The following is a 15,238-nucleotide window of genomic DNA, read 5'->3' as shown; positions in this document are numbered from 1 at the left end:
AAACAAGTCTAAAAAAACGGGCAGAGATGGTTGTGGCATCATAAGCCTGCCCATCGATATCTTCCTGCTATAATACCTAATGTAAAAACACAGTGATCGCGAAGTGTCAGGATGTGTAGCAGCATGGTTAGGAACATCAAGACAGGCCATGTACATATAAGTTAAAGAGAACATAAACCCTGTGGAGGGGGGGGGGGGGGGGGGGAGGTTGTTTTCCGCTTCCCTGCAAAGTAAAGGCATAATGTGCTAGTATGCATTGAATATTAGCACATTATGTGACACTTACCTGCAAACAAAGCCCACGCTGTCCCCATTGCAGGCTGCATCCATGCTTGCCCTTCTTCCTTCCGGGCCGCGGACTACGGCTGTGTGACTGGCTGGAGCCACGTGACGCAACTCTCAAACATGCGCGTGGGTGACGTCAGTTACCTCACTTGCTCCTGAAGAAACAGCACCGTTCCTTCAGAGCACATGCACCAATGACATCATCGGCGCAGTATACAGTAAATATTACATTTATCAGATATGTACAGTACCTATAAGTAAGCCTTTTTCTAGTCTTACCTATAGGTACAAGTACTGTATGGAGGTTTACAACCTCTTTAACTATTAAATGACTATATTTTTATTATGTGTGTTTTATTTTAAATAAAGGCTTTTTTTTCCCCATGGTGTAGTCACTCTTTACTATCGCTGGATTATTGTTTTTGTAAATAAGTAATCAGGGTTATTTTGTACCCCTTACCTATTTATGTGGGGGAGTAGGGAGATTCTCCTTACACCCCCCACAACCCTTAGGCCAGGGCTGTGGGGAAGAGGCCCAAGTCATCATTAACATAGGGACAAAGTACGTTTGCCAGGGGCCACCCTTAGCAAGGTACACCCCCCCCCCCCCCATGTATTTTTATTTATTAATTTCAGGTACTTGTATAGCGACGCCAATTTATGCAGCGCTTTACATATACATTGTACATTCACATGAGTCCTTACCCTCAAGGAGCTTACAATCTAAGGTCCCTAAACTTACATACACATACTAGGGCCAATTTAGACAGGAGCCAATTCACCTACTAGCAGGTCTTTGGAGTATTAATCATGATTAAACCCTGGGGGTGGGGCAAAATGTGGGGTATGGCTTAGACCAGTGATGTGGAACCTTGGCACTCCAGATGTTTTGGAACTACATTTCCCATGATGCTCATGCACTCTGGAGTGTAGTTGAGCATCATGGGTAATGTAGTTCCAAAACATCTGGGGTGCCAAGGTTCGCCATCACTGGCTTAGACGGAGCAAGTTGAGGCTACTTTTAACTATTAATTGCGTGCCCAGGAATGGTGTCGCCGTCAGCATATCTCTTTATCTCTGCACTGGCTGGTTTGCTATTGGCAACATCTCCATATATACTATGACCTTCTTTTTCCCAGTTTTAATGAATCAGCCCCTATGTGTATAGTATGTACTATATGTTTGCAAATGTATTTTTACATAACATATAGTTTAACACAGATGTGAAACATTTTATCAAATTTACCCCACAATCCATTTAATTGTGCTGCAGGCAGAGGATTTACCTTTTTTCCACGCACAGAAAACGAGACATTATGGAAAATGTTGCAGAATAAAAATGGCGAATGCTCTCAATGTGTTTCCCATCTCATCCCAAAGCTTTCAGAATAGGATGAAGCTATTAATACCTTTGCAGCATCTAACAAGTGTCTTGAATTGTCTCTCTCCCAATTGCGACAAACGGTCTGCCTTGGAAGTGTGTGCAGCACCTGAATAGAAAAAACAAGGTCATATTAATACACAAAAAGGAATATTAGCTCTTCAAGCAGCACCAGTTTCCCTCTGCTTTCATGCTTTGCGATACCCAAGAGGAAAGCACAGAATATAATGCTGAAACAGAGCCAGAAGAACACAAGGCAGCAGGTGTAAAGCAAATTAAAAACAAACATTAAAAATGCAAAAATGACAAAAGGGCCCTTTGTACCACCACAGCTTCCATGTCTCTAGACACCAGCAGTCTTTACTTCTTTGTAAATCAGAGTCCCATTACATTATCAGAGCTCCCTTCCCCTATGTGACTATATTCATAGCCTACAAAAGCTACAATGATACAGAAGAACACAAAGCTACAGGTAGAGCATTACAGTGGACATCCCCTAGTGAAGAGCTCCGCATGGCAAAAAGTGTGCAAGAGACTAAAACTCTCTTTCTTCATTACACTCTTCATTTAGAAGAATGTTTTCCAAAAAGCCATCAGCACCCTTCAGATTCCCCTCTGTCAGAATACAATAACGTGGCAGCAGATGTCCCTGCATCATGTATTGTTTGTGTCAGGGATTTTTTTTTTTTTTTTTTTTCGCTCAACCCGCACGTTGAATGGAAAAAATAAAATAAAAATAATAATAAAAAAAAGGTTTATACTGGGCTTAAAGTGGAGGGCCACCCTGAAAAAAAAAAAATTATTAAAAATTACAAAAAAAATCAAAAAAAAGGAAAAAAAAAAAAAAAAAAAAGAAAAAATGTTTATTTATTTTTTTACTTACCAGAAATGCCTGTTGCTAGGCACATCATCCTAATCTTCCTCTTCCTCCTCCGCGGAGATCTTCTATCCTCTCTCCTCCGTGAGGCGTCTTCTGGGTAATGGGTCGCGCTGTGTTCTGGGAACTGTATGTCCCAGAACACAGCGTGCCCCATCCACAAAGCGCTGCGCGACTCGCACATGCGCAGTAGGAAACGGGCAGTGAAGCCGTAAGGCTCCAATGCCTGTTTCCCTTACAAGGAATGGCGGCGCCGGGACCCGAGAGCCGAGGGACCCGAGGGACGGGTCGGCCTCGGGCGGCCGACATCGCGGGCGCCCTGGAGAGGTAAGTGTGCTTATTAAGTCAGCAGCTGCAGTGTTTGCAGCTGCTGACTTTAAATTTTTTTTTAAATGGCCCTCCTCTTTAACCGCCTCCTGCACGCTGTGTAGACAGCGGGATCCCCTCTTGCTCTGGGCCGACGCCATATGGTGAACATCCCTGGGACACGATGAGACCCCCAATCTCGCGGCATCTCCTCGCAGGGGAGACCTGTAGAGATAATCAGTGATCATCAGTGCAGCCCAAACAGTGCCCAGCAGTGATGCCAGTCTGTGTCCATCAGTGACACCAATTTGAACCCATCAGTGAAGCTATTCTGTGCCCATCAGTGATGCAAAGCAGTGCTGCCTTTCAGTGTCCATTCATGAGTGCCGCCTATCATTGCTCATAAGTGCCACCTATCAGTGCCGCATATTAATGCCGCCTCATCAGTGCTGCCTCATCAGTGGAGAAAAATAACTTGTTTACAAAATTTTCTGACAGGAAACAAAAGAAAAACTTTTTTCATTTTTTTGGCAAAAAATAAAAAACCCAGTGGTGATTAAATACCATCAAAAGAAAGCTCTATTTGTGGCAAAAAAAAAAAAATGCAAATGCAGTCAGTGTTGATGGGAGAATCATCCCACAGAGCTATTGTGCAGGGGCGGACTGACAACTCATGGGGCCCCCAGGCAATAGGAGATTATGGGGCCCCCAGGCAATAGGAGATTATGGGGCCCCCAGGAAATCAGAGATTATGGGGCCACACAGTAAACACAAACACACAGTATACAATCACACAGACATGTTTCTATTGAGAAGGTACTGGAGAGGTGGGGTAGCTATAATCTCAGGATTTTTACACCAAAAGGATGTTGGTAAGGGACATTTCAGAGATTGTATGTTTACATCTGTCCCTGGTTTACTGAGGCTGGCAACCCTGATGGGGCCCCCTAGTGGCATGGGGCCCATGGGCAGTGCCTGAGTGGCCCAATGGTCAGTCTGCCCCTGCTATTGTGTGATCTTGGCTGTCCCTGCTGGGAGAGCACAGCAATTATTGATAGTGGCTACAGCAGCTACTAGCAAGAATCGCATGTAAAATTCGGGGAGCCGGTTGTACCCAAGTTGATCAATCAACTTGGGTACATTGGGCCTGTCCATACATGGTTTGAACCATCTATAGCCGCCTTTAGTCTTCACGTTGATCCCCATGGAGCTCTACTAGGCCGAGGACGCACTTCACTACAAGTCAAAATTATTTAACCTTAACTCATCAGCAGTTCAACAAGATTAGGAATAGTTCTGAAAGGTGTACGGTTCACATATATGCTCTCAGCTGTATTTTTAGCTGTTTGCCAAGAATTCAGCTTTTATAGGCTGAGTATCTTTTGGTATATGTGCCATACGAATACTACTGTGGAAAAAATCCCAAACAGAGAATCAAACCTATAAAAAATAACTCTTAGCTCAATTTCTAAAAGATTAGTTTTCACGCGAAACAAAATTATTAATTTAAAAAGATAAATTATTCATATCTATTGAGAGCTTTCAGTAGTGGGAGTTCAAAGGAGTGTGCGCTTTTATGACTGTCAGGCCAAGTTGTATACGGAGCATTCAGGCCTGATTCACACCTATGTAGGTTGCAGTTTGCATATTCCAGGTGCATTTCGCGTTATTCTATACACATTTTAGATCCATTGAAGTCTATGGAACCAAAAAACCAGAAAAAAGTCCCTGACCCTTTCCATAAAACGCACAGATGTGAACTACATCCATAGGAAAACATGTTGAATGGCCTGTAGTGTGTTTCTGCAAAACTGAAACCGCACTAAAAAAAAAAAACAAACAAACAAAAAAAAAAAAAAAAAAACACATGCATAGGTGTGAACCAGGCCTTACAGGGAATGGTTGTCTAGCAGTTTCCTTGGCCTGGGTGATGATTACCGTATTTATCGGCATATAACACGCACTTTTTTTCACCTGAAAATAGGAGGCAAATCAGGGGTACGTGTTACACGCCAACAGCGTACCTCGGAGGGGGACGAGTGCCGCCGGAATTCACTGAGCCGTCATCTTCTTTCCACTCGGCTCTCACGTCACACACAGAGTCCCGCGGCCACCACCGGCATTGGACCAGTGTTCTGCCTATAACAGGAGCAGGTCCGATGGCGGAGGCAGGTGTGTGTGTGTGTGTGTGTGTGTTTGTGTGTGTGTGTGTGTTTGTGTGTGTGTGTTTGTGTGTGTGTGTTTGTGTGTGTGTGTTTGTGTGTGTGTGTTTGTGTGTGTGTGTTTGTGTGTGTGTGTTTGTGTGTGTGTGTTTGTGTGTGTGTGTTTGTGTGTGTGTGTTTGTGTGTGTGTGTTTGTGTGTGTGTGTTTGTGTGTGTGTGTTTGTGTGTGTGTGTGTTTGTGTTTGTGTGTGTGTTTGTGTGTGTGTTTGTGTGTGTGTTTGTGTGTGTGTGTTTGTGTGTGTGTGTTTGTGTGTGTGTGTTTGTGTGTGTGTGTTTGTGTGTGTGTGTTTGTGTGTGTGTTTGTGTGTGTGTTTGTGTGTGTGTGTTTGTGTGTGTGTGTGTGTGTTTGTGTGTGTGTGTGTGTTTGTGTGTGTGTGTGTGTGTTTGTGTGTGTGTGTTTGTGTGTGTGTGTGTGTTTGTGTGTGTGTGTGTTTGTGTGTGTGTGTGTTTGTGTGTGTTTGTTTGTGTTTGTGTGTGTGTGTGATGAGAGCCAAGTGGAGAGGAAATGACGGCTCTGTGATTTCCTGATGTTCAGGCTGCTTTTATGAGATGGTGAGGCTGCAAAATAGATTAAAAAAATGCATTAATCAGGCTGCATTTATGCATTCATGGGCTGCAGATGGACATTAATCAGGCTGCATTGATGTATTCATGGGCTGCAGATAGACATCAGGCTGCATTGATGCATTCATGGGCTGCAGATAGACATTAATCAGGCTGCATTGATGCATTCATGGGCTGCAGATGGACATCAGGCTGCATTGATGCATTCATGGGCTGCAGATGGACATTAATCAGGCTGCATTGATGTATTCATGGGCTGCAGATAGACATTAATCAGGCTGCATTGATGTATTCATGGGCTGCAGATAGACATTAATCAGGCTGCATTGATGCATTCATGGGCTGCAGATAGACATTAATCAGGCTGCATTGATGCATTCATGGGCTGCAGATAGACATTAATCAGGCTGCATTGATGCATGCATGGGCTGCAGATGGACATTAATCAGGCTGCATTGATGCATTCATGGGCTGCAGATGGACATTAATCAGGCTGCATTGAGGACATTAATCAGGCTGCAGAAGGACATTGATGGGCACTGACCCTTAATTTGCTTCAAAAATGTTTACTTTTTTCCTGAAACGTCCCTCTTCTTAATATTAGGGTGAATGTTATACGCCGACAGCATGTGAGTGAAATTAAAGTTTATCAAACAGTCTCAGTTTACATTGCCTAATGCTTTACAATCGCTTCTTGCCTCAACATAAAACATACAAGTTGTGAACAAACTAAACGCCAAAGACATCAACAGGAACTTTATTCTAATCTACGCAAATGTTCTAAGTCCAGGACTGTTATCATGGTGAAACAGAAGCCCAGAATAAGCTCCACCCTATTCATAAAGCCTTGTGTTTTCACAACACACACCAGAAAACTGATGATTGCTCTTTAAATGCATGTCCAGCATGCTCGAAGGCTGCTTTAACAATGCTCTGTTGGGGGGGGGGGGGGGGGGAAAGCATGAAAAACATATGCATTTTACTGCGTTACTAGTGCATTTTCTGGTTCCCCGATTCCCAGCATGCACCTGTTTGACATGGTCAGGTGACTCAAAAATTGCAGCAAAGAAACACAACCGAGGTGCATTTTTGATGCTTCTTCTATTAATTATAATGGAGTGGTGCGTTTTTGGTGTGGTTTTGAAAAGTGCACCAAAGATGCAGCAAGCAGGACTTTTAAAAATGCAGATGACTGGTGTGAAGAGTTCCATAGGATTTAAAGTGGTTGTAAACCCTTACAAAGCTACAAGTAAGCCTAGATTAAGGCTTACCTGTAGGTCCAAGAAATATCTCCTAAACCTACACGGTTTAGGACATATTTACAAAAAGACAGGCACCTCTGTCTACGGCGCATGGGCCATAGACAGTGTCGCGCAGGCGCACTGGGCAGGCCGTAGATCGCGGCGATATGCAGCTCGTGTAGGCTCCCGCGCACATGCGCAGGAGTGACGTCATCGCGGCTCCAGTGAATCACAGTGCCGGAGCCGCGAGACCCAGAAGTCACTCCGGGATACATGGCAGCAGCGAAGATGAAGACTGAGGACCGCTTCGGGGGCTTCGTTCTCAGGCAAGTTATTCATAATGAGCTAGTATGCTATGCATACTAGCTCATTATGCCTTTGCCTTACAGGGTGTGTTTATTTTATTTTTTGCCTTTACTTCCTCTTTAAAGTGATGCATTTTCTTCCGTTCCCCCCCCCCCCCAACCACTGACAAACAAGGGTGCTCCAACTAGATGCTGAATGATAGTACTACATAAAGGCTGTGGCTGCAACTGTACAAGAGCAGCAATTTAACAATTAGGCCTGGTTCACACCTATGCAGGTTGCACTTTGCATATTGCAGGTGCATTTTGCGTTTTTCAGTACACATTTTTGATGCATTGAGGTCTATGGAACCAAAAACCACAAAAAAAGCCCTGGCCCTTTCTATAAAAAAAAAACACAGATGTGAACTACATCCATAGGAAAGCATTTTAAAATAGACTGTAGTGTGTTTCTGCAAAATTGAAAATGCACAAAAAAAATGCATAGGTGTGAACCAGACCTAATACATTGTCATGCTTATACATGCTATGCATACTAGCTCATTATGCCTTTGCCTTGCATTAAAAATAAATAAATAATTAACAATATATATAGTGCCTTTACTTCTTCTTTAAAAGTGATACTAAAACACACACGGTTTAAATTTACATTGCCCCCTGTCTATTTTTGTATGTGGATGGCACTGTAAATATTTAAAATTTAATAAATCTAAGTACCCTTTTCCTAATCTATATCCAGCTGTCACATGACCCAGATCTTTCCCAGCCTGTCTGCATGGAAACATAAGCAGGAAGAGCTTCTAGTGCTCTGCTGCCGGTGACATGTCCAAATAAATAAAAAAAAAAAAAAAATAAAAAAAAAATAGCCTTTGGAATACAGAATAAAAACAAATATCAATAAATTGTTTTAAATTGGCCCCCTCCGACCTGCGTCTTATAATAAGAGGGAGGTGAAGCCTCCATTAATCTAATATCTGTAATATTATGGCCCTATTGTGTTTAGCTGGTTAGCGGGCATGAAGGAGGAGGAAAGGAGTGTCAATTACCACCATGTATACCTCCCATATGTGTGACTCTATAGTCACAATGGCTGCTCAGATGTGATAGGGAAAAAAAATGCTCAGAATAGAAACTCACTGAAAACTGAGCATGTGCAGAGTTGCCACCACAGCTACAAAATCCTTAACTCAATTGGGGACACAAACAGAAGGTGGAGATAGAAAATGAATCTCATAGTGACTGAGTATGAACAGCATGTAATACACCATTTATACATCGTTTCTTATGATGTGGGTTTAGTGTAGACCGATATGGGTTTTTCTCTGGCTGATGCCGATATTTAGAAATCATGGCGGCCGATGGCCGATATATGATGCCGATTTTTCTGGGCCGATATGTTAGGCCGATTTTTTTTCTTTTAAATTTTCCTTTTTTTTTTTTTTCTCTTTTATCCCCCTTCATCTCATAAAATCTAACAGAAACCTTTCCCACTGGGGCGTTTTTTCAGGCGCTTGTGGGCTAAAAATAGTGCCTGTAAAGTTCCTGCAAAACAGCTTCCCTGCAGTCTGTGTGAAAGACAGAGTGCCCTCACACTGAGGCGATGCGCTGGCAGGATGTTAAAAAAAATAAAATAAAAAGTCCTGCAAGCAGCAAGTTTGGTGTAGTGTATACCGCTCCTCCACCATTCCTGCCCATTGATATTAATCAATTAAAATTTCTTACATTTAAACATTTATTAAACAAAACAAACTTCCAAAAAACAAAAACAAAAAAAATAACTATATATTAAATAAAAACAGGTAGTCAAAACTTTTGCATGAAAAAAAATAAAAAAAGGGCTAACTTTACCGTTTTAGTTTTCTTTTTTTTTTAAATCAGTGTATTTTTTTTCCCAAAAAGATTGCATTTGAAAGACCTCTGTGCAAATGCCGTGTGACATAAAAAATATTGCAACAACCGCTATTTTATTCCCTAGGATCTCTGCTAAAATATATATATATAGTTTTTGGGGGGGGGGGTGTCCAAGTGATTTTCTGGCAGAAAATACAGGATTTTTACTTGTAAGCAACAAGTGTCGGAAAAGATTTAGGCTCCGTTCACACAGGGGCGACTTGTCCAGGCGACTTAGCCGCCTGACAAGTCGCGCTCCGTTCTGTACTATGGAACCGTTCTAATAGGAGCGACTCAAGTCGCTCCGACTTAGAAAAAAGGTTCCTGTACTACTTTTGGGGCGACTTCAGGCGACTTGCATTGACTTCTATACAGAAGTCGTTTTGCAAGTCGCCGCTGAAGTCGTTTGCAGGTCGCGTCTGTGAGTCGCGCTGCAAGTCGTGCCGCCCCTGTGCGAACCGAGCCTTAGTCTTTGAATGGTTAAACTGAGAACTCTGCACAGAGTTAAGTTCATTCATTCAAGTGTAAACATTGTATCTCTTTGCTCTTTTCTTGCCAGACTGACCAGTAATGCCATTATATATTGCTCTACAGTATATTAGAAGCGTCAGTAAAAAAAAAAAAAAAAAAAAAAACTAAGAACTTCAGAAAAAGCCCAAAGTATCCTGCTAAAGAAGTGTACTGAACATATCAGACATGGAGAAATCGCAGCAACAAGACAGCTTCTAGCAAGTTAAAGGTTACCGTAGAAATCTAATTGAAGGACAATGTCCGGCTTACAGATATTTTGTCTGACTTGCGTGTGGGATTTGTCTGCTGCAAAGGTTCTTACTCCATATGCCGTCCATTCAGCCCAACACTGTCAAGAACTCTTCCAGTGGAGAAGTTTACCTTTTACGAGTCCCTGGTTATAGATGGATTTTATTCCAACTATGGATGGGGATTCAAAGGAGATTAAAGTGAGGGAAGTGCAGCGTTTTCAAGGCAAATCCCAATGTGCTTTGCGGCACAATTAAAGTGCCAACAGAAGTCATGGCATCGCAAACGCGCCCTGCGTTTTGCAGCCATTTGAATTTGCAGCGATTCCATCCACAATCATGTGTGAATGCAGCTTAACCACTTCCCACCCGGCCAATGCACATATACGGCCGGGTGGGAGCCGTCTACTTCTGATAGGACGTTCAGGAACGTCCCTCAGAAGGAGCGGGATCACGCGCGCGTGCCCGCGCAGCGGCGCGATCCCGATGCGCCTGTGTCACCCAGACACGGCGCATCTCAGATCGGCAGGAGGGCTCTGTGATTGGCCCTCCTGATCACCTCCTGGTCCAATCACGGCCGTCATGTGATGTAAACAAACAGCCGGTTGCTAGGCAATCGGCTCCTCCTCTCCTCACACGGAAGTCATCGCTGAGGAGAGGAGAGTAGATCACTGCAGCCGGCTGATGATCAGTGAGTATGAGCTGTTTTTTACAGCTTTTTACTCACTGATCATCAGTCTAGTGTAAACACAAATCACCACACAGTATAAACACACCACACAATGTCCCCAAAACATACATGTCCCCAAATAATAAATACACATGTCCCTAATAATAAAAACATGTCCCCCACATATGTCCCACTAAAATCACATGTCCCAATGATTATCTCCACACATATGTACGTGATCACCTGCACACATATGTACATGATCATTTGCGTACATATGTCCGTGATCACACAAACCAATTATTATACACTTAAAGGAATTTTTTTTTACCAAAAACATGTAGCAGAATACATTTTGGCTTAAATTTATGACAAAATTTGATTTTATTGGATTTCTTTTAAAATAGAAAGAAGAAAATATTGTTTTTTTTCCAAATTTCCGCTTTTTTTTGCACTTATATCGCAAAAAATAAAAAATGGAGTCGTGAATAAATACCACCAAAATAAAGCTCTATTTGTGCGAACAAAATGATAAAAATTTCATTTGGGTCACAGTGTAGCATGACTGCGCAATTGTCACTGAAAGCGCTAGAGCGATGACAGCTGAAAATTGGGCTGGGAAGGAAGGGGGCGAAAGTGCCCGGTATTGAAGTGGTTAAAAGAAATCCGGGTGATTTTACACCTGCCGGATCACAATGTGCTCAATTAGGTCCAGTGAAAGGCAGAAGTGACATTAGGAGACTAATAAAGAATGAAAAACTGTCACCTGAACATGCCATCATGTAACATAAAAAAAATTGCAAATGCCCCTATTTTATTCAACAGGGCTTCGACTTTCAGAAACACGGAGTTTAATGTAATTTTTTAACAAAACAAAAAAAAGTGTGAAAGTTAAACCAACTCAGACTTCACATCAAAATGCACTTGTCTATGGAAAAGTCATGAAATCATATCAGTCCTACCACATGTAAGGGTTAACGGAGTGCTAAAAGTGTGCTTAGGATTTTTTTTTTCTTTAAAGTAGCTGTGCAGGCAAAATATTAAAACTGTCAAGCAAAGCTTTCTACTCTCCTGCTATGCTACAAGCAGTAGTGGACTATTATACACTAATGGGGAGAAGAGGGAGGCTGCAAAAAATCTTGAACGCTACAGAGAGAAAAAGGTGGCACAAAGGGCAACTCTAGGAAAAGATAACATAAGTCAGTTTATTGTGAGTTTAGCATTTAGGACATTTCAGGAAGACTACAGTGTAAGAATACAGTATAAAAATAAATAAGAACATATTTTCCAATGGTAGGGCTCCTATATGCGCCATATTAATAATACATATATACATTCAACCTTCCACAGCCCCAGCATGGGGGGGGGGGGGGGAGAAAAAAAAAAACCAAAAAAAAAAAAAAAACACCCGTATCTTCGAGTATAGTATATCCCAGGGATATGCAATTAGCGGACCTCCAACTGTTGCAAAACTACAAGTCCCATCATGCCTCTGCCTCTGGGTGTCTTGCTTGTGGCTGTTGGAGTCTTGCTATGCCTCATGGGACTTGTAGTTCTGCAACAGCTGGAGGTCCGCTAATTGCATATCCCTGGTATAGGACACCGGAATCAATTCGTAGATCATGGGGTATATGTAGTTACCGTTAGCTTCCAATTTTTTTTTTTTTTTTTTTTTTAGCAAGCACCAAGGAGATTACAGAGGAAAAAGGGACAGGGTTCAGTGTCCTGTACTGTACTCCAACATGGAATTTACAGGCACATCAACATTCCTATTCTCTTTATTGTACAGTGCCTGAATCGATTCATAGACCATGGGATGTCCCCAAGCAATAAATCGAGGGCTGGGCAACAATGCAGCAGCAAAAGTCCCACTGGAAAAAACAAGAAGGGTCAACTGACCTGAACAAACAAGCAGAAGCATTTTGCAGATGATGCAAGTGACAGTGGAGGCTCAATCAGTCTCCAGGCAAACAAACAGGTTTGGAGTAAACTGTGAACAAAAGATCAGGTGCTGACTCGGCACAAATGAGAATGACCGACGCTAGAAACTGTATAGACCCCAAAACCCGCCCATAGCAGAAGATTAGGCTCGGAAAAGAAAGAAGCGACTCATTCCCTGGGGGCAGAAGCCCTATTAAAAAACAAAAAATAAAATAAAAAACATGAAACAACCAGTCAGGTGGAAGACAAGGGTAGATTTCAAAGAAGGGATCTCTCTGCATAGAAGTGATGAGAAGAGTGTTCATGAAGAGCACCAGGGAAACCAATAGGAGATCTGCCTTCCAGGATACCCAGTTCCAAAACAGCTAAAGAAAGAAGAGCAAGCCAAGGTAGAACTAATCATGGCTGGGGGGGGGAGATCAGAAGGAAGGGGGTTCTATTTTATAAGGAACCCATGAAAGTAGGGGCACTTTAGAACAGGAAGGAAAGAGACCCAACAGATGTCCCAGACATAGAAAGGTTGCAGTGGAGACAAAGGAGAGCCACCTATAGCAGAAAGTATACTAGAGGTGCAAAGCCTAAAGAGATAAAGAATACAGTCCAAACCAAGACCCACAAGGTGTGTGCTATGCTGTAGGCAGTGCCAGGCAGAAAGATGTGCAGAATGGAGAATGAAAGTAAACGCGAGAATAAGGTTCCCTACCAACACACTAAGTAAAACTGTCTTACAAGAAAAACTGGAGCCTGGGGGGGGAATGGGGGGGGGAAGAGGAGAAGTCTCCATGCCCAAGAAAAAGAGGACATCCAACATAGAAGTTGGGATGTGTCTAACGGGACAATATCAGGAAATCACTGGGCATGTCTGTAGAGCAGCAAGTCTCCAATACACCTTTGGATTGTTCAGACAATGGGTCCAATGAAAAAGCATCACAAAACATGGTAAATTAAAAATAGTTTCTGTTTGTAATGTAGGAGTTTCATGGGCTTCGTCTGCCAAAAGGGAAATACATATCTTACATGAGAGATCTAGTGACAGGTCTACAAGAGACTAGGGACAAGTCTAACTATGAAAGTAGAAAAATGGCATGGCTATAGGTGACCTTGTGGGTACCTTGCTACTAATTCAATTTTGACCAATGCACCATGGGGGTTGATGAGATATGCAGACCTGAAAGAACAACAGTTCCTGTAGTAGGATTGGAAAGTCCTTCTATTTTATTCCCAAGGAAAAGCAATGAACACCCACTGCCACCCTAAGGCAATAATTGGCTTAATTAAAACCATCTTCCAAAAGCAGAAAGTAGAGACAGATAGCAGCAAGGAATAGAGAGAAAGGACAGCAATAAGATTCACTGTGTGGCTCTAGGTAGGAGGTAGAATCAAAGAAAAAGCCAAAACGTTTATTTTCTAGCTTGAGAAAAGCGCCTTAATGAACTACTTCTTTGCCTTCAGAGATGGAAGCAAATCTTTAATGTGGCTGATTTTTAGCAGGTCTGGGGGGCTTAGATGTGGAAGGTCTGCCAGGACCAGGAAGAATTGCCGTAGTAGATAATGATGCCTGGAGGGGGTGAGGAGCTCTTACAGATAAGGCAGGTGATGTTTATTCCAAAGGAAATTAGGATTGTGGATATGGGTGTACCAACCCCCTTCCATCAGTAGTTGCCGCAATATATTCATTGAGGGAGTTCCCAGACGTTCGCCAAAAGGGTCTACACAGAAAGCACATTTCCTGAACCAGGTCAGTCACCCAAGCTTTAAGCCATAACATTCTGTAAATAAGTACAGAAAGGAAGGACATGCTGGAGATTTGATGGATCTTGTTCTCCTTGGCGTCTACGCGAAATGGAATGGTCTAGAGCAGGGGTCGTCAAACTATGGTCCTCCTACAATTCCCATCATGTCTAGTCATGTCTGTGAATGTCAGAGTTTTGCAATGCCTCATGGGATGTACAGTTCCGCAACAGCTAGAGGGCCATAGTTTGAAAATCTCTGGTCTAGAGCAAGAACTGCAATCTTAAAGATTGGGATGATCTACATCAGAAGAAAGCACAGCATTAAATTTATCCAGCCCTGTTTGCCAAAGTCTTGGCAACGGATAAGATGGCTATAGCCAGCTGTAGAGCGGGGCCTGCCGGAGCAAAGGAGGACTTCAAGAACCTCTTCAAACACCTATCCATTGAATTCTTAAAGATAAAATGGTACCTCAATAGAAATATAAGATCATTCAGTGCAAGAATGGTAGGGTCCACAGTCGGGACAGACCATTTATTTTAAAATTCTAAATCCACAGATTACAAGGCATCAAAGTTGGCAGGAGGAGTCAATCTCTCCAAGTTTAGTCAACCAATGTATTATTATTATTATTATTATTATTATTAATGATTTATATAGTGCCAACAGTTTACGCATCGCTTTACAATGTAGAGGGGGGACAGCACAATTACAGTATGATACAGAAGGGACAGCAGGGCCCTGCTCATAGAGCTTACATGGTAAAGGGGGTGGTGGTACAAAAGGTAATAGATGCGGGGAATGATTTGGGGATGTTAGGTGGGTGTGGGATAGGCTTCCCTGAATAAGTGAGTTTTCAGGGATCTCCTAAATGTGGACAGGTTAGGGGCTGATTTGATAAACCGTAGCAGGGAATTCCAGAGGATGGGAGAGGCTCTGGAGAAGTCTTGAAGACGAACATGAGAGGAGGTAACAAGGGAGCTATAAAGCAGGAGGTCCTGGGAGGAGCGGAGGGGACGATTTGGGCGATATCTGCAGATGAGGTTGGTGATGTAGCTGGGGGCGAT

General features: G+C 42.6%; 1 protein-coding gene across 1 annotated transcript in view; it reads right to left on the bottom strand.

The window, feature by feature from the left end:
* Positions 1 to 15,238, bottom strand: part of ABCB7 (ATP binding cassette subfamily B member 7) — a 162,026-nt gene that overhangs the window by 118,933 nt on the left and 27,855 nt on the right. Inside the window, exon 2 of the mRNA XM_077466692.1 lies at positions 1,695 to 1,775. Coding sequence (XP_077322818.1) covers positions 1,695 to 1,775 — 81 coding nt within the window. The remainder of the gene's footprint in view (positions 1 to 1,694; positions 1,776 to 15,238) is intronic.

Source organism: Lithobates pipiens, unplaced genomic scaffold, assembly GCF_037356315.1.
Source record: "Lithobates pipiens isolate NorthernLeopardFrog02 unplaced genomic scaffold, aLitPip1_a1.2 Scaffold_1, whole genome shotgun sequence".
Lineage (NCBI taxonomy): Eukaryota > Metazoa > Chordata > Amphibia > Anura > Ranidae > Lithobates > Lithobates pipiens.
Note: the sequence above shows the minus strand (reverse complement) of the source record. Positions and strands in the feature narration are given on the sequence as shown.